At 38.2% G+C, this 25656-nt stretch overlaps 1 protein-coding gene across 3 annotated transcripts in view; it reads right to left on the bottom strand.

Annotated features, from left to right (window-relative positions):
- The window catches only part of SCAPER (S-phase cyclin A associated protein in the ER), a 150842-nt gene that overhangs the window by 66803 nt on the left and 58383 nt on the right, over nt 1-25656 (bottom strand). For all 3 annotated transcript variants that reach the window (XM_072402028.1, XM_072402030.1, XM_072402029.1), the window contains 2 exons: nt 21852-21959; nt 10023-10159 (listed from right to left, as the gene is read on the bottom strand). In XM_072402028.1, the coding sequence (XP_072258129.1) occupies nt 10023-10159; nt 21852-21959 (245 nt within the window). The remainder of the gene's footprint in view (nt 1-10022; nt 10160-21851; nt 21960-25656) is intronic.

The raw sequence follows: 25656 nt of genomic DNA on the forward strand, positions 1-25656 counted from the left end.
AAATATAGATTTTTTGTGAGAAAAATAAGACATCCCCTGAAAATAAGCCCTAATGAGATTTTCAGAGGTAAAATAAATATAAGACACTGTCTTATTTTCGGGGAAACACGGTATGAGGTTCATGACGTGGGCCAGGCAAGGTATGTATGTGAGTTTCCCAGAACGCAGGGCTGCCAGCAGATTGGCCACGTTGTCACACACAATCTTGCCTGGCTGGAGTCTGTGCAGAGTTAGCCATATGCTCTCCTGCTCCCGCAGGGCACTTAGAATGGTTGAGCTTGGGTGGCTGAGGGAGCCGAGGCATCGCAACCTCAAGACTGCGTGGCAACGTCTGACTTGTGCACTGAAATAGCAAACTGCAGGTTGTTGCTGGCGCGGAACAGACGCTGGTGGATGGGAGGTGCTGAGTCTCCATGGCAATGTGTCCGTGGAGGAAGAGGTTGAGGCAGACAATTTAAAGGAGGAGGTGGCAGTGGAGGCCGATTGCATGGTGATGTGTTCTGGGCGGTGCTAGGTATGCAGGCCTTGCTGCAGCTGCATCTTCCCCTGTTGCCACCAAAGCTACCCAGTGAGCTGTGTAGGAAATATATCTTCCCTATACCTTCCCTGCTCGACCAACTGTCAGTTGTCAGGTGCACCTTGCCAGAAACTGAGTGCTGCAGGACCACAGACACATTGCTCTGCAAAGCAGGAACACATTTTTGTGCAAAATACTGCCGCTTGGGCATTACGTACTGTGGGTTCGCGCAGAGGAATGGGTAAGGGAACGCACTGGAGTCCACCAGCCGGTAAGGGAGGAACTCAAAATGCAATCAGCTGTGCAATTGCCGCATTGATTAGCTCTGTTTTGTAGTCATTTGGGCCATATTTCTTCTTGCGCTCCAGCATCTGGGGGATGGAAGGTTGGATGCTGCTAATGCTAACCACAGAAATATTGGACGATAGGGTAGAAGTTGTGGGGAATGGCAATGATGCCTGGTCTTGACTGCTAGCAATGTGACAAACACCAGCCGCTCTGCATTGAAGCTCCTCTTCACCACTGGTGGAGCCTGAAAACTGTAATGCTTGGCTACATCCCTCAATCAAATTGCTGACTGCAGCTCGGGGACCTTTAGTGGCAGAAGGAGGAAAGGCAGCGGAGAAGGATCTGTGCTTTGCCCAGGTGTTCCTGCCAGGTTAGCGGGTGTTGGCTTTTTAAATGTGTGCTCATAAAAGTTGTTCCAAGTTTGTTTGGGTTTTAGCCTCGTTTCAACTACTGAGCACACAGTTTGCAGGTGACCATAGTGTTGTCATCACTATGGACACTAAAATATGCCCACACAGGCGAACATCCAACTGGGCCGAAAGGTGCTCTGGAGCTGGTGGTGGCAGTCCGCGGTTGTTGAGGCACACCTGTGGTGACAGCTGCCGATGATGGCTGACTATTACTTGCCTGACTGGTACGTGAAGACTGCAGAGTGTTGGCAGCTTTAACCCTCTTCCTCCCACTCCCCCTTTGAGGGTGCTCTGCAACCTCCTCCCTCTTCAACCTCTTCCTTCTCCTCTTCCTGCCTATGATGATCCCCTTGTTCGCCCCATGTTGGATCAAGGACATCATCATCATTATCATCATCTGCGTGCTCCTCCTTTTCCCTTGGAAGAGACAGTTACCCTGTATGTGTCGGCAGGAAGCAGTGGCCTTTTGGAGCCAGTTTGAAGTGGCTCGTCTGGCTCAGAGTGTTGGGGTGAAAAGTAACAAGAGGGAAAGCCTGTGAACTAATTTTCTTCGTCAGATGACCCAAACAACTGTGCGTTTTCAAGGAATGCATCCTGATCTGCCTCTCCTCCCCCTTGGTGGGATTCCTTCACGTACTCATGCACATTCTGCTCTACACGAGACTCCAGCCAAGGAGGAAGAAGTAGAAAGAAGAGGTGTATCAGGGTCTATAGTTTGGGACCCTTGTGAGGCCTATGTCTGGGACTAGGAGGAAGAGGGGGTGCAACCACTTGACCCAGGCTGGGTCATGTACTCTACTACCTGTTGTTCAAGGCACAGTAGTAGGGGGCGCACGCCACCACCAGCAGCGCTAAAATGTCTAAGGTCCAGCTGGCTTCTTGTTCTCGGTTCTGCAGTTAAAAACCAACCCATACTGCTTACCTTTCCACCCCTGACAAAGCTGCTCCTTCCTCTTTGGCTAGACATAGTTAAAATGTTTGTGTGGCTTTATACCCCACAAAATACTTTTCAGCTAATATGCTTCACAAAGTGTAAATTATTACAGTAAGCAAACTTTTTTGGCGGGGGAATAACCAAAAAAATCCAAGTGCGCAGTGTGTGTTGTATGTGGCACTTCCCACAGTACTAATGTGATATCCGTCACTGCGTCTGTCTGACGGTCTCTCCTGTCTCTCGGTACAAGTGTGGTGGTGTGCACGCCGTCTGTGTACCCTGACTCTGGCTGCCTGTATGTAACACACTGACTGACTACAGGATGGGAGTAATACAGTACATAATACAACTATCTATCTGACTAACAGTGAAACACTCTACCTATCTGACTACAGCAATTTAATTTAACTTTAACACTGCCAGCAGCACAGAGAGGCTGTGTCTGCTACCAGATCTCTGTCACGAGTGGTAAATGCAGGCAAGCCCTGGCCTTATATAGGCCAATGGCTGCCTGTGTGGCATATGGTGACAGACAGCCAATCGGCTGCTTGCCACCACAAAGATGGAGGAGAGGATCATTGCTCTTATTGGAGGGCCCTAGGCATTATGGGGGTGGCCCCTAGGTACTGTGAAAGCACCGAATTTGCGCTGTGGAATCACATGTTTTTCGAGTCGGGTCTATCCGAATTCTAACGGCCATATTCGGGTCGAATAAAAGGACAATCTGAATTTGAACACTAACACTAATTACAACCACATGCAAATGAATATGTTTTAAAGGGCCTTTAAATGAATATGTCTTTTAAAAAAGATATTTAAATACCTGCTACCTCCTTTTTATAAAAAAAAAAAAAACCCTGGATCATATGCCTGAAAATTTGAGCATAGTTTGGCATATATTAAAAAAACATAATAAAGTAAACCCATGTGGAAAATGCATTTTAAAATATTACATGGACAAAAACACCTCTGACATTAAACTACCTGCTATGCCAGCTATTACGACACCTTGTAGTTGACACTTTCCTAAATGTAAGAAATTTAAAGCTCACTTTTAATCAACTTTGGGCTGTTTACCTATCCTTCTGTGAACAGATCTGTGGCTTTATTTTATAAACAACTGGGATTGTCGGAATTCCAACTTCCCCTCCAATATTATCACAAATTTTCAATGTTTTTAAAGGTCTATACTTTAAAACTTCATCACTTAGGGCCTTGATAAATGAGAAATATTGTTACTGTTTGCAGAAAAGTACAGACCAAAAATTGACGGTCACCAAAAGCACCAAGAAAAGCAGAAGTAAAATTTTAACTAAACTAATCGATCGAGCTTGATACTGGACAGTTTAAGTCTACTATTCATTCACCTTAATATGTCAACCACACAAATTCACACCTTTAAAAAAAAGTTAAAAGAATTGAACAACACAGACCAGCTTTAGTAAGGATCTCCCTACTCATAATATACCCTGCTGAGCTACCTCACTGAACTCCTCTCTGTTTTGTGCCCACAATGCAGACACTATGTTACCGCATATACATTATTTCATATAATTAGATGTTATATTTACATCCTGTTGTAACTAATGCCATCCTATTATTAATAATAATATTAATAAACAGTATTTATATAGTTCCAACATATTAGGGGTTTCAAATGACAGATAGATACAGACAGTGACACAGGAAGAGGAGATGACCCAGAAGAGTTTACAATCTAAAAGGTGGGGGAAGCGGCACAAACTAGGAAGGGGGATATGGGTTGGTGGGTGAGTAGTGAGGGTTTAGGAGACAGAAGAAGACAGGTAGGCAAGTTTGAAAAGATGGGTTTTGAGTGCTCTTTTGAATGAGCAGAAAGAAGGAGCAAGAATAGGAGAAGGAAGACCATTCCAGAGAGTCGGAGCAGCTCTATAAAAGTCATTGCAGGAGCAAAAAGAGCAGCTAGGGGATTATTTTTCAATCAGAGAGAGAGAGACTGACTGACAAGAGAGACTGGAGTTTCAAAAGAAGAGGAGCAACAGAACAATGGAAAACACCTGAACATGTTAGAAAGTCTATAGGCATATTACATTAATGTATTTAATCAGTCTAGAAACCGGGTTGAGAGAAATAGTTGTCAATCCAAAGAGTGTACAATGTGCAAATGAAAACATGTTGTTGGGTTTCCACCCCCTCCCTGACTACTTGGTGATGGCTTTTTCTGTAGCTGGTCAGCCTTGTTTGGATGGCATTGGGGAATTCTTCTGGATTTTAACTCCTCATTAACCCTCACTTCCTACCCCAAAAATCCCTTCCTAATCCAAAAACAACTTTCTATTCTTTCACCTCTCTATCCACTATTTTTCTATTAATCGTGCATACTAGCTGCACATTCCCCTCTGGTTTTTTTATCTTCCAATATACATCCTACTTTTTTCCTCTTTCCCTGCCTTATAATACTACATGATAATGGTACAAAGCAAAACATGTACTATGTTACTCATTCATTAAAGTTCCCTCATTGTTGGCACTGCTCAATTGTATAGGTTACAAAGTTATGGTATGTTTTTACATTATACCAGTATAAAATTACACTTTCTATTTGTATAACTCATTACTATAATATGGTTTTTAATACAAATATTAAAGCTGGGAGAGAGGAAGTTACATAGCTCTGGTTCATATGGGAACTCCCATTGCCCCTCTACAAACTACATCTGTCACTATCTAACGTCTGGAAATACTCACCTAAACCCTGTGTACATGGTGTGCTGGATCTATGTCTTCTCTATGAGTCTGAGGGCCGTATTTATGTGTCTACTTTTTTTCCTGGGTAACAAAGACGTTTTCTATTGGCTTTGCAGCCAGAGGTCCTTTCAGGCTTCAGAATAATGCAGCAAACTTAATAAGAGGGGGGCAATTGACAGCTTGCATAGACTACAAGTGGATCTCTAAGGCTTCAGGTGAGTAAATGTGAATAGCAATGTGCTAGTAGATGGGCTTTAAGGTAAACTCAATAGGCTTTTTCATTTATGTATGGAGTAGGGTTTGCTGGATGGAAATATTAGCTCACTAATGTTTTCATGGAACGCAGTTTTTATGTGGTAAAAACATTTGAATATTACTTCTATGAGTAAAAATAAAGGTTACAGTCAAAAGGAGATTTTGTGTGGAACAACTTAAGCTGAGTACACACGTGCAATAATTGAAGTTGGAAAGGATCTTTCATGATCCTTTCCAACAACATACAGCACCGTTCTGCTCTATGGAAAGGGGAGAACGACGGAGCGGCACCCTTCTGCGCACTCCCCCCCCACACTTCCATTACGATCGTTCTTCGTCCATTGTCCGTGAATCCGCCAGGATAGGATGGTTATTTGAACGATGGGCGCTGTACACATGCTAGATTCATAGAAGCATTGCAAGTGTGTACATAGCCCTAAAGGCTCCAAAATATTAAAGGCCTTATCATGTGTAAAGCCTATTTGATATGGGTAACTCAACTGTACATAGCATTTCATCATATTTATCTATAGCCAACATGTTTACTTTTGATAGAGGTTACATTTTCTGTCAGAGAAGGTGGTATGATGTGGGGGTGATCTAATGTCCCTGACAGAATGATGCCATGCTTGGCCATTATGATCTTGTAATTTTTACATGTCAGTGATAAACTGCAGTCTTGACCACTCTCCTACCACAGTATTATATTTTAGTTTGTCCCATGTTGTGACAGAACACTAAATTGATTAAACATGCACCGAGATTTGACACCAGTGGCGGACGCCTTCTATTTGTTGATTATTATTGATTTTCTTTGATACTTTATTTAAAAATCAATAGCAGCAGAGAAGAATCGGCCTGGTTTACCAAGTCTGAAACAGGCTATTGTGAACTGGACGAGAGCCACAGACTCACACGACAGCTTCTTCCAATTATGGAAAAGCTCTTAACAGGTGAAACTTCATCTTGAAAATCAATACTCAGTTTTCTTGCTCAATCAGAGAAAGTGGCCATAAATTAGGCTCATCTTCAGACAGAAGCATAGCAAATAATCTTTACATTATTTCATTCACTATCACAAGCGTATGTCTTTAGGGACACAGCAGCTTACTGGCAGGCATAAAAGGAGTTAGCTGTCATAACATCTATATCAGTTCATTAGAAATAATCCAAACATATTATAATTACACAAGTGATGTGAATTTACCTAATGTTGGAAAATCAAATTGTTATCTGAAACCTGCTTAGGAGATTTGCCTTACTTCCTAACTTAATGTCCTAAAGACACAGCAGGAAATGAAGAAAAAAATATCTTTAAATTAATCAAAGCAGTAGTCGCCCATCATGTTGGGGTTGCACCAGCCTTGAAATCTTGTTTCCATAACAGAAATGTCCTAGTGAAACCTCTCCCCTTGTTAATCACTCACTTCACCCAAATTTTGTGGGAAGATATCCAGATGTAAAAATTCAGCATGGTTTTCAGCTCGCTGGTTGCCCCAAAAAGTTTTGTGCAACTAGAATAAATGAATTCCAAGCAGCAAATTCAAGTGGGTTGAGTTTGTCTTTGAATGTTGCATCACGCATCAAATTGCAGATTTGGGGACCAGCAAAAATGCCTGCTTTCAGTTTAGCACCTGTTATAACTTTTCTAAACTTGTCCTTCAAATACTGAAAACCCATACCATCACGATCCATTGCAACAATAAAGTTTTTCATTAATCCAAGTTTAATATGAAGTGGCAGAAGGTAAACTTTCTGTGGATCAATGAATGATTTATGCTTTACGTTGTACTGGCCAACAGTGTGTTCAGGTCTAGGTGGCCATTCTTTCACTTTGTAATGGTTGCTGTCATCACGACTGTTCCACAGGCACAGAAAGCACATATAGTTTGTATATTCCAATTGCAGGCCAAGAAGGAGTGCCACCACTTTCAGGTCACCACAAACGTTCCACTTGTGTTCTGAATAGTTAATCAATATCAAAATGTCCTCCATGGATTTGTATGTCTCATTCCCTCGACATAAGCAGAGGAAAATAAGTTTTTTTTGTTACCTTTGTGCAGCAATACAGCTTTCAAACTTGCTTTGCTCAAGTCTATGAACAGTCTCCACTGCTCTGCTATGCATTTGCAACCTAACTCCATCATCAGACCACTCACATCGGTACAGAAGCAAATGTCATTTTCCAGCTTGTAATAACCTGCAAACTTTGTGTGACGATCACGAAAGTTGTTGTTCCTTTTTGTAGCAAATTCCACTCCTTTAATCTAGAGGCTAACAGTTCAGACTTCTCTTTTGACAAAGAAAGGTCCCTTACTAGATCATCTAAATCTGATTGGCTTACCCTTTTCAAATTGGGGCTCATACCATTCATTAACATTAACATCCTCCACCTGTTCCTCATCCGACATGTCGCTGTCAGTAACAAGAGATGTAGGAGGGACAGACACTGGATTCTTTGCATTATGTGGCATTGGCTTCAGAGCAGGTTCACAATCAGGAACAATTTTTTTTTCGAAAACCCAGCATTTTTAGTCATACTGAAGTAGCAGTCCGAGTCATGGTCTTTTGGCATTTTATTTCTTTTCCCATTCAACCATTGTGTTAGGCCAACGTAACACACCTGAAAGCAGATTGGAGGTGCCCAGCTTTTATCCTGATCTCCAATTTTACATCCAAAGTAATACTTGTAAGAAAATCCCAGCTTTAGCTCAAAACAGACTAACTATGGCCTAGTTGTACTATCCAATAAGATGGTTTCGCACTAGAGACAAGCCCTTGGTCCATCTCGCCTTATATACCTATTTCTGATGTCAGCTCACTGACTTGCTTGGACCTGCCCAGCCGCTGCTGGAACATGCATGCCACCAGGGGGCGTGATTCAGCTGAGGTGGCAGCAGACATAGTGGTAGTTGCAACTGTTATAATGTTCCCATGTAAAAAATACATTACCCAATTACCGACCATTTAAACAGCAATAGTATGCCTTTAACTTAAAATCTGTATGTGATAGGCAAACTCTGAGTTCAGAGTTGGAATCAGCACACTCGATATCATGTAAATCACATGTGTTTTTCCCAGTAGAAAAAAATTTGTTGAGCAAAATCAATATAGAATACATACTTCAGACATACTCATCTTCATACCACTTGACTTCTTGTTTGTTTAGCATGTCCTTATACTGACTATGATGAGCTGTACATTTTTGGTTCTTGGTTAAATCACAAACATGGTTAAGGTTTGGTAACGAAAATCACTGTAGGCTACAATGAAACCCTGACACTTTCTTTAAACTAAAAACACATATCAATCAAGTCCATCAATTTTTTTTTAACTTGTAATGTGCCTGAGAACCTGCTAGAAAATCTGACTACTCTGGTCCTCCTACTTGCACAAGATACGCCTTTCCTCACTTGAGAGTGTCTGAAGAGGAATGCTTTCCCTTGCATCCATGGTGTTGTATTTCATGCAATGGTCTTCTTATAATTTGCTTTCTAACTCTGTGCATAATTCTGGGAGAGGCAATAAACCAATAGCTGAAGCAGGATGAGGATTCTGGAAAATTATGTCTACAAACTAAATACTGTTAACATTTCTTCAATTAGGAGAAATTTGATATATGTTGTGAAAGAATAATGATGTTCCATAAAAAATGCCACTGAGTTGTCAAATCAGTCTTGCAATTACTGACATATCAAAATGATTCCATTTCAGCGGGTAATAGGATAAGTCAGTTAATAAAGAAATACAAACCTGCAAAATCAACATGTAAAAAAAGATCATCATAGGTTTCTAAGCTTGATTATTTAACACTCATTTTATATCTGAAGGATTACAATATCTCAAATTTAATTTATCTTTCTCATAATAAGGATTCATCCAGACAATATTTTCAATATACACATAGAAGAAGAGTCTGGTCAAAAAGTTTTCTAAACTATTTTACATATCGGGGTGGGATAAAATTATGTTCATAATGTTTTCATTCATACTCCTTCTTTTTGTTTAAGTACTGTAGTATGTTTTCTTTGCATTTGACTTTGAATAGGGTGTTGTTCATTGGTCATTTATTACATCTTTTTAGTTTTACTTCTTAAGCTTACAATAATAGCAAAAATCTTAGCTGTTCGAATGAACACAGTGAAAGATTTGCAGGTCTATTTTGCTTAAAGTCAAGTCTTTGAAAACATAAAAAGCATTGAAGTCCAGGCATAGAATCATCAGCCTACAAAGGTGCTCAATTGGCTCTACTTGCAAGCTGGTATTGCCAGGTTTATTTTCAAATCTCAGTTCATGAATTATGTAAATCTACCCTACTTTGGATTTTAGGTACAAATACAGAAGATGGGCCATACCCCCAGTTCTTTTTACTACTCAGGTGCAGCACTGAGGTAGGGGTGCCCTAGCCATGAAATAATTTGCTATCAGTATAAAAACAGATGGCAATAGTTAGCGCACAGGAAAAAGTCTGCTTATAAGCAATAGCTTATTAATAAAATCAGACAACTGGGCTTGCATAATTGGTTAAAATATTAAATATTCACTACTGACCTTCTTCCAAATAACAATTATTAAATGAATGTACATGTGATCTTCTGTGTGTCATAGACAGTTAAGAGAGGAAAAAATATTTGAACAGAAAACTTCTAAAACAAAGTAGTGGAGTTTGCTACATGTAAATATAATAAATTACAGAAAGTCAAAGCGTTGTAAACAGAACTTTTTTTGCCATATCAGTTGTTGAGTGTTGCTACCATATGGTAATGTAAGCAGAAATTTGTGGCTCCCTTTTCTGTGATGTTTATATGCTTATAGTTATGCTCCTACCAGATAGCAAAGTACAACTTGCACTATTTTCATCTTTGGTGACAAAACCATAAAAGAGATATACCTGGAATTCATGCGGGTCTTTAACTTTTTAGCTTTCCTTTTATTTTTTTGCTTTTCCTCCACCTCCTTTACAGGTTCAACAGGAGCCAGGGTTTCAACTAGAATATCCACTATATATTTCTTCAATGAAAGATGCTCCTAAAAGAAAGTGGACATCACATAAGATACATCTTCACAAGAATATTGCTAGACACTATTATTAATCTTTTAAATATCTAGCCAGATATCCACAACCTTCTTTCCAAGGCCTTAGCATGCTCTTTACATGTTTTTACATCTTTCCATAATTATTTACATTTAAAAAATTTGATTACAGGACAGGTTACATCTTCACATTACCTAGGAGTTTTTCAACACCAAACCTGGAACACTGAATTCTGATTCTGTGGGTTTGACGAGGTAGTACATATATGGATATAAGCACTTTTTGTGTGTTACAAAATTTAAATTTTTAATAATTTGGATTATAGGAATAAATACAATAAATACATCTGGTCAATTTCTTCATCACTTTATCTGTAATCACCAATTTTCATGGGTTGTACCTACCTAAAGCAGAACTAAACCCTAGGGATTACTCACCTGTCCCTGTTCTGTCATGGGCACCACTATCTTCTCCCTTATTTTCTTCCACATACCACTCTTGGACCATCTTGATCTGAAGGGCCCCACCTGTGTGGAAGTGCATTCAGTGCCAGAAAGGGAGGTCATGGTTGGCTGGGTATCCCTGGAAAGCTCAGCAAATTTTGACAGCTGGTAAAAGATCAGGTAAGTAAGAATACTTTTTGCAGAAGGTACATTGTGTGCCCCCTTCTGCAATAAGGACCTGCCCGAAGCCAAACTTTTAAAGTGGAAGTTTATTTAGGTTTTAAGGCACTATATGTACAGGCACTTTTATACTTGTGTTTCAGAGGTTTTTTTTCTCACTTATGACAAAGTCTCTATAATGCAGAAATCTGGAACATTTTGTTAGCACACAAGCACGTTTACCTATTTCCCACACTTCTTAACTTTCATTAAAAGGAAGGATAGTCTAATGCAAAATTTGCAATAAAGACCTAAAATACAGTATGGGGAGTATCAGCAATGTCAAGAATGGAGTGGTTTATATAGGCTGAAGATCAAATAAAGGATTATTGCCACTTCCAAAAAAAGTGTCCAGGAAAAGATCCATATTAAGTAACATCACTGTTATGCTAATATCAGGGTTTATTTCTGTGAAATAAAAATTCCATTAATAGAACATATAATCAAAATAAAAAAACTTCTTATTCCAATAGAAGTCTTTAGGGTGTTGCAGAAAGAAAATAAAAACAAAAGAAACCTAGAAAGCTGAGCCTGTGAGAGCTGGTAATGTTACCGTGACCTCCATCCCCAAGTGGTTCTGCACATAGTAGAATGATAAGCTGGTGGATGTAAAATGGGCACAGTGCCACTAAGGTAGTCTACCAGAAATATATACCAGAAAATGCAAACCTATACTTTAGTGCATATGCTATGGTAGCTGACAGCATTTACTCCTAAACAAATACTATTTTATAAAGCAGATGACCAATAGAAAAAAACAAAAAACAGAATAATGTTTAGTTTACGACCCCTATGAAATAGATTGTTAGCCATTGTAAACAGGCATACCTGAAAAACAGGCATGCTTTAGACACTTTTAAGTATACATCTAGCCTAGAAAGCAAAAACAACATTTGAGTGTTTGCCAAATCACAGAAACAATTGAATAACATATGTCTGTGAAAAATGTCATTTACCCAGATCATAGCACAGTACACAGTTACATTCAAATAGCCTCTTCTGTAATGTTGACATACATAAACCAGGGAGGCCACATGGACAAGTAGTGAAACTAAAAACATTACAAAACAAGTCACAGTGGCTGTGACAAACTGCTACTAGTTGCTGATGTGTAAGAATTTATAATCCATATTTTAAATGCACTAGTCAGATAAATCTAGTGTGCTACAGAAAGCACACCACTATACACTTGCTGGATTCTGCACATTTTTTTTTTCATTACTGCAGTATGGTTGCTATGATTCACTCACTAAAAGAAAATGTGCATTTTGCCTATTAGTTTTATTAGTTTAGCTGTATTTTAAAGTGGCATTAGCTGTTCCCACCCACTCTAAACCATGTAGAACAAGTATTTGAGCATTTGCAGCCCCATACTCTATACAATTTCTAGTCATAATACCTTTCTTTTTTATCCGTACAGAATTTCAAATAGCTTAAAACCCATATCTTGTAAGAGCCTGTAAATGTAGCAGTAGAAGGTGTTTAAAACATATACAAATTTGGACTTAATAAAAAATGGTTTTGATTCTAAAAGTGAACTTGTGCTCAGATATCAGTCTGTAACCTATCTAATTTAAACTGTTAGAAGCAGAGTGCAGGCCAACTTGAGTGTTTGTTGAGACCTTAAAGGATCTTTAAGAAATAATAACTTCCCAATAAAAACAGCTAGAAAAGTCAGACTTGGATTGTTTTAAAGTTCTTACTGTTTTAATTAAACATGCAAATAGTTTAAACATTAGCTAAATTTTCCTTTTTCCTTTTTCTCATTTCTGCCATCTTCTACACACATAAATAACATGCACTGTGTCAGCAGCACAGTCAACTGAGTTCAGCTAAAAAGGAGAATGCTCATTATCTTCTGAAAACAGCTTGGGAGATATGAAATTGTCTGTGTGAGGAGGCTCAGCTAATAATTTTTGTTTGCAAATGTGTTATTGAGTAACCTGTGCACCTGCATTACAGCTCATCATAACGCACAGTAAAGAAATATTGTTAGCAAAAAAGGTGTGTGTTTTAGCACTGTATGGCATTCACTGCAAATGTGCATTAACATGGATTGTGCACAAGATTGCACAAGTGGAAATAGGGCTTTAATTTTGGATAAGACTATGGGTGTCAAACAATAATACGTCCACAGTGTTGATAATTTTTCTTACAAAAAATGACTGTGCGTGTGTAAAACTCAGATGTATAAAGTATGTTCTTAGGTTTTAAGTCTACCTGTCCTTTGGAATCTGTCCAATTAATTACTGCAATTGACCTTGAGCCAGCTATATGAGAGAAAAAAACTGTGGCGAGCCAATTAATGCAAAAACTGTATTTGTAAACAGCTTATGTAAACATATTTGAGTTGTGCCTTTCATCTATAAAACATAACCTCTTGTAGTAATGCTCACAAATTATTCCTGAGGTAATGAAAGTTAACATATTTTCCATGAGGAGTCATAAATAACACACTTTTACTGCTGGAGACAAAGATTAGAAAAAAAACTATTAATTTATGCTGTCCAGATTAGCTACATGATTAAATGATGTGTTAAAAGAACATACATTAAACATATACACTAAACAAACAAGATTGTCTTTGCTCCATGCGGACTTTACCTGGCTCTTGCCCGTTGCAGGCAAAGATTAATATTGGGGATCTATCTTCCCTTCAACACAGTAAACTGAGATTTAGGTTGCACTTTACTGGGAGCTTTTATTTCTTTCAGTCAGCTTTATTAAAACATCAGGTACAGACAATAAGTACAATAGGTACAAATTCATTCAGGAGACATGACGATTTCCCCATTAATATGTGTGATATGATTTAAGCTCTATAAAATGGATGAAATACATTATGGGATGAGTCTTGTTGTGAGATTGTACCCCACGATCAGGCTTTTAGGTTTCCAGTGAACTAAAAAAAAAGGCTCCCAGTACAGCCTAAATTTTAGCCTAATGAATTAAAAATAAATGAATACTGAATATTTATTGGAAAAAAACAAAAGGACTACCTTTAGTTACCAAGGGAAAGAAAGATTACTATGCCCAACTGAGCAACACAACTGGAATGTTTTGCCCCTCCGTATATGCTGTTCCTCAGGTCTACATCTTTCTACATGTAGTTCTTACTCTAAATTGCAGTGGGAATGGCAATTGGCAAATAATATCAATCATAATGGAAAGAAAAAATGTATTGAAGAAGTTTAGGGGTGTGAAAAAGTTAGACGTTCAAAAGCCTAATGAAAAGAGCTGGGATCTCGCTGATTACCTATCCCAGATAAGGGGATCTTAAAATAGTGGATAACTAGAGTATTTTTGTGTTACAGCTAATGTATTTTTTGTATTGCATTGTTCCCTGCCCCAGACCATCTATGTATGTTAGGTATAATTTCATCCGATTGGATGATATTTATTCATAAAGCCCCAGAGGATTTCAACTGTCATTGAGCGAGTAACCCTCCGCTTCTGGTTTATCCATCAAACTTTAAGGAAGAATGTGCTACCTCTAGAGCATTGCTATATGTGTCCCAGTATAAGAACTCTGCTAAACTAGAGTTAGGAACCACACTTTGTAGAGGAGCCTTGGCATGGCAGTGTGGCTTTACTTGTATCTGAAATTTTTTTAACATAAATTGTTAAAGCAGTTTAGACCTAGTAAAAATGTAAGGAGTTTTTCCTGAGTTCATTACTTTATTAATATTATAATAAAAATAAACAGGATTTATATAGCTCCAACATATTACGCAGCGCTGTACATAGGGGTTGCAAATGACCGACGTATATAGACAGTGACCCTGCCAGAAGAGCTTACAATCTAGGACAGGGGTGCCCACACTTTTTTGGCTTGCAAACTACTTTTAAAATCAAAATGATCTACCAACAATAAAAATGCTAAACCTATATTTATTTATATATACAGAGTATGACACAGAAGTGACTGAAGCTAATGAGACATTGAATGGCAGAATATTGCACAGACACTGCACTGCAAGACTATACTGACAGGAAAGCTACAGTTTACCTGTCATAGAAGAATAAAGTGCTGCACAAGGAAAAGAACTGCTAATCTGTACAAAGGTATCTAGGTAATTGAACCCTGACACCAAGCCTGAACTGACTTGGCCGCCCAGCACTGCTCACCTCAGACTGCCCTCCCGCCCTCTCTGCCTCCCTCCCCACTCTCCACTGTTATACGAGCCTTATCACGCACTGAAAGACATTACCAGCATCCCTATGGACGGTACAGCAGGGAGGGGTAAGACAAGGCACCCCGATCCACTCGTGTTGTCTTTCTGATCGACCAGTAGATCGTGATCGACGTGTTGGGCACCCCTGATCTTGGAGGTATTACTTTCTAAATTGTAGATTTGTATTGAAGACATTTGAACTATTAAGGAGCACACGTGGATGAAAGGTTTTGACAATATTGTCATTCTTGACAATAGTCGTGAAGGAGTTCCCAGAGAGATACTGACTCACTCCACCTTCCAACTTATCCCAAAGCATCCTATTTGGGTTTAGGTATTGGAACTACTGTGGAAGTTAGGTCACTGGATGTAGCACTCCATTACTCTCCTTGGTCAAATAGTCCTTCTATAGCCCGGAGGTAAGTAAGTGCAAACCAGATGGGATGGGATGTCTCTGTAGAATGGTGTTGTAGCCATGCTGATTAAAGTGGAAGTAAACTAGAAAAAAAAACTTGCTCTCCTTTACTTTCGCAGATCTGTCGATCCCTCCGAAGGTTTTCTGGATCGTGGAAGAAGCGCCAGCATTGTAAACTTCTTTGCTCTTTTTACACCTGCTTATTACATCACCCCATCTAGCACTGCGCAAGCACAAGATCGGGGGTGAGGAAGAAAAGAGAGCTGATCTGACTGCATGTGTGAGATCGTCTTTTTTTTTTTTTTTTACCCCATTGAAGAAAAAGCTCTTTCCAAGATTGGGCATGCGCAGAAGGAGCAGCCAGAAGCCTCCTGGGATGCATGACATATGTATCCGAGAAAGCTCTGCGCAACCATTTTGTCTTGATCGTCCCAAAACAAGAAGGTAATTTTTACCTTATATAAAAGGGTTGTCTATCTTTTTATGTAAGGTATAATTTTTAGTTTAGGTCTGATTTAGGTGTTGAATTTTGAATATCTCACTAACATTAGGCTTGAGTTATAGTCCTTTCTGATAGTCTAGCTCTCTAAGACTAGAGAAGGTAGATTATCATGGATGAACCTGGGTGATTCAGCAATTAATCAACCAGCAAAGTAAGGATCCACTGTCTACTCTTTACTTAGTTGAGAGTTTTTTGCCATAATATGCAGTGGAACAGCAGTCAAATGGCACCATTCACTGTGTACCAACCCTACCTCTGCACAATAGAACTGATTGCCTCAACCACATTAAGAAAGCAAGAAATTCAAGAAATTAACACTTTATAAGACACACTTGTTATTAAAAAAAATTCCAGGTGAATACCTCACACATTACTGATAACATGCCATAAACGTGCAAAGCTGTCATCAAAACAAAAGGTGAATACTTTGAAAAAACTAAAATATAAACAAATTCTGGTTTAACACTTTTTTCTTTAAAGCATAATTGTTCCCTCATAGTTTGGGGTGTTTAATGGTAATCCACAATGTAGAAAAAAAAAAAAAAAAAAAGAAAAAATTTTTGACTGGTGTCATATTGTCATGAAAAGAAGAACGTACACCCTCTTTTATTACTATGACTTTTCATATCAGGTCATTATACAAAATCTGGTCAATATCAGGCTCTAAAATTCAGTAAATACAACCTCAGATGAAGAACAACATATAACATATTACACTGTGTTATTATTTATTTAACAAAAAATAAGACAAAAGGAAGATGAAGTGAGTGAGAAATCAATTACTGCCTTACCACTTCAATAGCAATTATTAGGTTAAGTAGAAACCAGGTGCTGCTTATCCAATGCACAATAATAATTGATTATAAGCAATTGTGACTGCCTCTATAAAAGCAGAAATTTGGGCAGTTTGCTGGTCTGGAGTATCCAGGTGCATATTAACACAATGGCAAGGAGAAAAGACATTGGCAAAGATCTTAGAGAATCAATTGTTACTGCTGAATATTCTGGGAAGGATTATTAGGCCACTTTCAAGCACTTTAAAGGCCATTATTCGACACTGAGAAGGATTATTCACAAGTGAAAAACATTCAAAACGGTTGCCAATCTTCCCAGGAGAGGACATCCCAGCAAATTTATCCCAAAGTCAGTGCATCTCTCAGAGACATTGCAAAATAGCTACATATAAGGCTCCACTTGGTTAGCATGTTAAATGGTTAAGTTCATGATAGTACAAATAGATTTCTTGTTTAGAAGGGTTGCCAAAAAAAGAATGTTTTCTGAGCATTGCATTTGACCTTGCTGTACACTTTCTGGCATGTCCATGATTTTTATTATGTTCCAATACCTAAAACCTTAGAATTGAAAGGGGGTGTACTTTCTTTTTTTATATTTATCATAGGAGGTGCTGGAGAGGTGTGATCACCAACAGGCACCTAACATTCTCAGTTGCTCTCTGCAAAGTCCTTTACATATACCATACTTCTAGCAATCTTTGTATTACCAACAAAGATTCTTAGTTTGGCAGCTGTACATGTTTAAGTGTGTTTGACATAGCCAGCGTCCATATATACCAAAATATATGCAAAATAAAAACCACAGTTTTGATGATAAATTGGTTAGAGGTGTGTTAGCATATAACTCATGCATGCAGAAGGTTAACATTTTTTGTTCAGTTCTCCAGTTTGGCTGGCGACTGACTATATGCAAAGAAAAAAAATAAAAAATATAGCATTATATGCACATGCAGTAAAGAAAAGTACATACCTTTTAGCAAGCGGAAAAAGAGTAACACATGCAGAATCAACACACAAACATTTTAAACTATTTAAACAATACATTTAGTAAGCATGAATGTGAAAACGTTGAATATTTAGGAAAACAACATTTTGTGTAATAGAGCCCATTGCTTAAAGTACATAAAACCTGCAAAAAACAACAAATGTATATAAATGTATTTTTGAAAATTTAAGATTTCAACTATACGACCAAGTGCTTTCTAATACTTTTTTTTAATGTAATAACTTTACCTTTTAAAATAAAAAAAAAAACTGAATTGAAAATGTTATCCATGGTAATAGGTGCCAGAATTAGTAATATATATATACAGCCCATAGACATTCATGAGATAACACAGAAAAGCTTGTACTAGCTGATTATCCATGTACCCCAGTATTATCTCCTAGGCATCAGTAGAGAATATGTCAGCAGGACAGCTGTATAAAAAGTCAAGTGTGTGAGGTCAGAACGGCAGCTGTGTGAGTTCACAGGAGAGGTGTTTATTATCAAGGAGCCAACTCGGGTGTGAGGTCACCAGAGACGAATATATCATGCACAAGACATTCTGCATAGAAGCTAATAACTCTGAGTACCTACATTCTCTGATTGAGGTTCAACTAAATAAAACAGCCCCTTAATGCTATCATGAAGTGAAGATGTTTATGCAATACAATCATAGTGTTTTTTGTTGCCTCACAATGTTTAAATAGTGTAATGATAATCCATTTACACAAATTATTAATTCTTATAGATATAGTTACGAGTTAGATAGGGAAATGTGGGGTTACGATTTTTTTCTTTTTAAGGAACCTTGTAGTGTTCTTTAACTCATAAATAAATTATTTAGGCCCATCATAACAAAAAAACATATTACAAAATAAAGATGCATATAAATACTACATATGTAATTTATTGAGACAATAGTTAAAACTAAAAATACGAACTTATCCGAGAGGTAATGAATATCTTAAGACATGTTGGGAAGTTGTTAATATGTCATGGACCCAAAATCTGTTTCATAATGAATGGCACCCTCTACAATAGTTATAAGCACTCTTTTTGTGCCCGTCAGATAAATAATAAATTATATGTCTTAATGTTGGAGTATCAACATGCCTTAAAAAAGCATATGTCCTGATATATGTAAAACTGTAAATGGGCAGAATATGTTTTTTTTAGGGTTTTTAATATTGCTGTACTTGCTGAATAATTTAAAAAAGTCATGAGTGTTCCTAGATTACATTTTACATTTAAATGTTCATCTGCTAAATATCCTTCTTCCATCTGATGGATAGTGGTATGTCTTAGTTGTTGTTGGGCCTTTAAAAGTCAAGTCTAGTGACAAATAATAGCATTACCTATGTGAATAAAATAATAACAAACATATAATGTAGCAAACAAAAACAACACTGTCAATCATAACCAATACAACTATGTTTCACAAATACTGCAAAGACTGTAAATGAATAGGGCTATTGGTTATCTTCCTTTCATATACATGCATGACCAACTGAGGTCCAAATGTGTGACACTTACTGTGATCAGCTGGGACAGGTTGATGAACAATGACGGAAACTGCTGTACACATGCTAGATTTTCGCCAGACAATTGTTGTCTCAGGCGACAATCATCTGGCATGTAAAGTAAATTTAGTCAAGGACTGACTTAAGTTTACTTACTTGATTGGACAAGCAAATATTTAGTTTTTTTTCATACTATGGGCTTGCTGTACAAAGATGTCAATAATAAAAATGTTTGCTTGATGAATAAAGTGAAAGACAAACTTGCTGGGGCTGTTCAGGGGTGTCCTTGACTTATGTATGGTTTACTGATACCACTACCAGTTAAGCCTGTCCCACTTATACTAATAACACCTATGATAAAATGTAGAACAAATGTACAAAAATAAAAACACAGGAACAAAATGACTAAAAGATTGGTTTCAAGGAACCCAAATGTGCAAAGAGTAAGTGCATAGCTCCCAGCTTTCTGAGACAGGAAAGAAAATCATCTATGTATAATTATTGCCAAAATACACAATTTATTCACATTCCTAAATCATTTAGAGTGGACCTGTACCTTAAAAAGTGGTTGTGATTACTTATAAATGTTATTTATTAGGTAGATATGAAACATCACCTATTTATATTTAATTTAGGTGGAGCTAAAGAATTCCTTTTCACACACTTAGCAAGATAATTTTAAGACCATCTCAGTCTTAGCCCATTAGGCTATAACCACCCCATCTAACCTGTCATCAGTAGTTAATACCTCCTGAAGTTGTTTTAACACTTACTGCCGTTTATGTCCCTCTCTGTGCCACTTTCCTACCTGGAATTCATACCTGTTTAATATAGAACCTTGGATGAATGATAGCTTCTTCCTATTGTAATTTCTCCACTACATTCTTTTAATACTCGAAATGACAAAACAGCTGGATATCAAGTAGCCTTAAAAAAGGTACATCGTATGCACTTCCCAATAATCAACAGGTTAAATCTAAAATAGCCTAATATGCCTAATAACTAGAATGTTTGTTGGCACCTTGAAAGACAGTAAATATATGTAACAAAGATAGCATAATAAATGTTTACTTTTATGTATTGTGTCTTTTCAAACATGGGTTTTGTGAATTGTTCAGTCTAGGTGTAAGTGACAGTTTTGCTATTTCATAAAAGATAGAGGTCAAAAAGTGACTACAGAATCCAATCCTTCCACACCTGCTTTAAATTGAGTCATTTTAATGCAAATGAAAGGTTAAAAACATTGAGATATTCTGTGTACCTACAGCACAAGCATAATTGACATTTTAATTATGATTTGTATGAAGACAGAATCATTGCTTAATCATGTCATTGATCAAATGAATTGTTTATTATATGATGAATATAAGATATTTGATTGGTGTGGGGCTCGTTTTATATGTGCCAACATTTGCTCTATTACCTGGAGGGCAGTCTACAGGACTCTGCATGTTTCAGCATATTTTTAAGTTCATTTGGAAAAGGCTTCCTTTTTTCTATTTTCCAATTATCTTTTATAGCATGCACTGCTGTTTAATTTTAAAATCATAAATGAAATTTAAATCCTAACTGACAACTTAAATGTTTGTATGGCGATGGGCTTGGGGGGGGGAATTATTTGTATGCTGGTGGGGAAGCTTCAGCACAATGACAGCAACCCAGACACCAACACTAGAATATCAAGTACCAGAAACACTGAGTTCAATGGAAAAAATTGATAATGTATTTGTTTATGTAAATAACAAAAATGGCTGCATGGTGTGACAGTACTGCCAATATGTGTTAATTGACAGGCTGAGGGATAGTTTAATACAGTGGTCCCCATCCCCTGGGACCCGGACCGGTGGCGGTCCGTGGCTGGTAAGTTGGGGGCCGCAAATAACAGGAGGCAGTAGTGCCCTCATTATACTGCTCTAAAGCTAGTGACAGTGTGACAGCGGTAGCCCGGGCGTCACTCCCCATACTGCTTACACAGGAGCAGCTCTGCCACCTGACAGCACCCCAGCTCTCTTACACTACTCTGCTATTCTTAGCTAGTGTGCTAAGAGCAAGGGGGGCTGCTGAGAATAGCAGAGTAGTGTAAGCTGTACATATACCCAGCTTGGAAAAAGTTTATACTATGTTACCTGGCCCTGCTGTCGGATAGGTTGGGGACCTCTGGTTTAGAACATGTGTGTCCAGGTGTGCTGGCCTAAACAGACCTCTGTACAGTTGAGTGTGGAACCTAAGAGAAGTAGCCAATAGACTAGGAGGCTAACTTATATTGCCATAGGAAGGTAAAAAATAACATATATTATTATACATTTGAAGAAAGACCTAAAGTGCACTGTGAGATGTGGACTAGCTGATGGCAAGTACTTCAGTTGTTCATCCAAGTTTATTGCAAAGCTGGAGAGAGCTTGGGTGCAATTTATGCTAAGATGAGCTTATTGAATACAGTGGAATAAGAGATTCAGCATAAAGAATATAGATAGTAACAGAACAAGAGAGAATATATCCTGTTAATTTCATTAAAATGTAATTTTGCTTGGATAAGGTTCTTGAATCGAATCCCTTAGAAAAATTAAACATTGCAGTAGGAACACAATGAAGGGAAATGGCATCAAAACAGCACTTCTATTTCTGTACTCACCACTTCTTCATCTGACAGCTCCCGGCCTTGAATGCTGCTGTTCTCTCGTACTGCTAGCTGGTGTTTCTTTCCTTTAATATGGCTAAACAGGTAAACCTCAGAGGAAATCTGCCACAAAAGAGGATTCAACTTTTTTAGTTCAAAGTAATAATTACTATATTTTGTATTAAAAATGTTTGTGTCACACAAATAATAATAATAATAATAATGATATGCCAGAGTAGGTTTTGGCTGTGAAAACAAAAATACAAATCTGATAATATTTTCCACTAAGTTATTAAAGGGCAAGAGCATACCAAATCTACATTGTTTAGTTATACTTGTAGAGATGATAATAAGCAAATGTGCAGCTCTACAAGCCAGCAGTTCTAGAACAGGGTATTTATTTCTGCCATATATTTCCCCTTAGGTTTACTGACAGAACAGATTGAAGCACATTCATTACAGCCCACTGGCATTTTCATAATAATTTAGGTCTCTGTAAGATTTTTTCTGAAAAATCTGCACCCTGTTATTCCTAAGCACTAAAGCAGGAGTGTCAAGATCTGGCCCGCAACGTCCTTTTTTTGCCCCCCAAAGGAATCCTATATACGATATGCAGCTGGACCACCGCTGCATTGAAATAGCGCTGCTACTACAATTTCCAGCATCACTTGCGTCTATAGATCAGTGGCCTCGCTGCCTATGCGTGGCCCTGCATTGGACTGTTTTAGAGACGCAAGTAATTCCGGGAATTGTAGTAATGGCATCGTTCACGTCTATAGACCAGCGGCCTCTCTGCCTATGCGTGGCCCTGCATTGGACTGTTTTATAGATGCAGGGAATTGTAGTAGCGGTGCTATTTCAGTTTCTAGTTTGGCCTGCAACTTTGTCTAAGTTTTTAATTTTGTCCCACTGTGTATTTGAGTTTGACACTCCTGCACTAAAGGTTTTATGATCTATGTGCAAACTGGTGCCTTTTATGGGTAAACTGCGCTCAGTCCAAGACTGCACCTAGGAGACCCTTTAGGTAACAACAACATACTAAATAAACAAAAAAACAGGAATTAATTTGGGTTGTATTCATTTTTTGGTCAAAATCTGTCTTCATGTCTAATAGGTTGAATAATAAAATGTTTTATCTTTGCTCTATCGCAATACAGCAAATGTCTATTTGTTTTCCAGTAACCATTTGGGTAACAGGAAAATATCCAGGAAAATATAATACAGAGACAGAGAAGCTCAAAAGCCAGACGCAGAACATACTTCTCTGCTCTTTGCACCAGTCTAAAACATTTTATTACTGCAGCACTGAAGTCAAAAATTTATATTTAAATGCAGCATCATGAATGGCCATTATAACTAGCACAAACATTAATTAGTATTTCAGAACAAAAATGTTTAAAGCGTTTCCCCAAAACTCTGCTCCAACCAGGAATAACTAACCATTTTAGCCAAGGGGAAAAAAAACCTAACCTAAAAGCCACAAATACTTACCTAAATATGTGGTCATGTGTGGCACTAGGCCTCGGCTCTTCTCTACTGTGAAGTGTGTGTCCATGTTGCTGCTTGGTTGACATGGACACTTCGCATTTGCTGCCCTCCCCAGAACACTACTGCATCAGGAGAATCAGTTGGTAGAGAGGACAGATCCGAGTACTGCATTAAAAATCTTCACTCAGTGAAAAGGAGCCAGCAAGAGAAAAACCACAGTGGATTCAGTGAAATCAACATTTTTTTTATAGGTGAAAAAGTATTTTCAAATGGGTGGGAGTGGGTTTATATTTAAAATAGAAATAATAAAATCCCCCACCTCCTCGACTGTAAGCTCTTCGGTATATAAATCCTGTTTATTAATATTAATATAATAACAAAATAGTGCTTAGTAAGACACTTTTAAGGATACTATAAAAGCTTTAAAGAAAGAGTATAGTGTATTTTAGCATTTATACATTTTAAATTATTTATTTTATCTTAAAAGTCATTTTAATGCAATTTTTATCTTGTGAAGAATCTTGTGATTCATTTTTTTATTGTAGTAAAATTATAGATTTGTAGACTACCCACTAGAGGGAGCTTTTTATTTGCCTCGCCTAACCTCTGTTAAAGTAGTACTAAACCTTCCAAATTAAAAAAACGCGACCAGACAGGTCTTTTACTGCAGAAGACACAGGCTATGTCCCATGTATAAAAAAATATCTTACCTGCCTGATCACAACTAATTACACTCACTTGTCCTTGCTATGTCTTGTGTGTCACCAAAATTCCTACCTGTTTGTAATATTTTTATTGTGGCATTACAGTTCCACTTTAAGTTTAAATTAGATTGAAGCTACCCTGGGAGTACACATTTTCACTGAGTTGGCCAAAACATGTATGTCCATTGGGGAACACAGGTTTTTATTAATATTATTAATAATAAACAGAATTTATATAGCGCCAACATAAAATGCAAGGCTGTACATTAAATAGAGTTACCAGCGAATAACAATATTGTAGGCAAGCCCCGGGATAACCATTATTATTACTATTATTATTATTAATATTAATAAACAGGAATTATATAGCGCCAACATATTACGCAGTGCTGTACATTAAATAGGGGCTGCAAATGACAGACAGATACAGACAGTGACAAAGGAGGAGTAGAGGATTCTGCCCCTAACAGCTTACAATCTAGGAAGTGGTGCAATTAACAAACAATAGGAGTGGAGATACGCAGTGGTGGGAAGTAGTGACGGTTTCAAAAGACAGAAAAAGATGGGTAGGCAAGTTTGAAAAAATGAGTTTTGAGTGCTCTTTTAAATGAGCAAAAAGTAGGAGCAAGCCAAATAGGGCGAGGAAGACCATTCCAGAGAGTTGGGGCAGCTCTAGAGAAGTCCTGGAGCGGTGCATGTGATGAGGTTATGAGTGAGGAAGTCATTAGTAGGTAATTGGAGAATGGCTAGGGGAGTATTTTTTTACCAGGTCAGAAAGGTAAGTGGGACAAGAACTGTGGAGATATTTAAAGGCAGAGCACAGGAGCTTAAATTTGATTCTAAGGGGAAATGGAAGACAGTGAAGAGAACTGCAAAGAGATGCAGTAGAGGAGGAGTGGTGGGAAGGATGGATGAGTCTGGCTGCAGCATTCATAATAAATTGTAGAGGAGAGAGTCGGGTTAGTGGAATGCCAGTGAGGAGGAGGTTACATTAGTCCAGAGGAGAGATGATAAGAGAGTGTACAAGGAGTTTGGTGGTCTCAGGGGACAGGTAGGGGCGGATTTTGGAGATGTTGCGTAGGTGAAAGTGACAGGACCTGGAACCATGTTTTGAATATGGGGGGTAAATGACAGGGCAGAATCAATGGTGATGCCAAGACAATGTTGCTGAGAGAAAGGACGAATAACAGTGTTGATAACAGTTAGGAATAAGTCAGGGGGAGATTTGGAATTTGAGGGGGGGATGATGATGAGTTCTGTTTTATCCAGGTTGAGTTTCAGAAATCGGTCAGATATCCATGATGATTTGGCTGACAGGCAGCATGAGACCTTATCCAGGACTGAGGGGGACAGGTCAGGGGTGGACAGATAGATTTGAGTGTGCATACAGATTTTTCTGTAAGCCATCAGAGGATATGAGACAGTGAGAGTCCCCCAAGGACTGACCTTTGGGGAACACCAACAGAGAAGAGAGTGGGGGAGGAGAAATTACCATTGAAAGAAACTTGAAAGGAGCGGTCAGACAGATAGGAAGCAAACCAAGAGAGAGCAGTGTCACTGATACCAATGGAGCGCATGATTTGTATTAGAAGGGGGTGATCAACAGTGTCAAAAGCAGAGAAAAGATC

This window comes from Pyxicephalus adspersus, chromosome 2 (assembly GCF_032062135.1).
Source record: "Pyxicephalus adspersus chromosome 2, UCB_Pads_2.0, whole genome shotgun sequence".
In the NCBI taxonomy this organism is placed as follows: domain Eukaryota; kingdom Metazoa; phylum Chordata; class Amphibia; order Anura; family Pyxicephalidae; genus Pyxicephalus; species Pyxicephalus adspersus.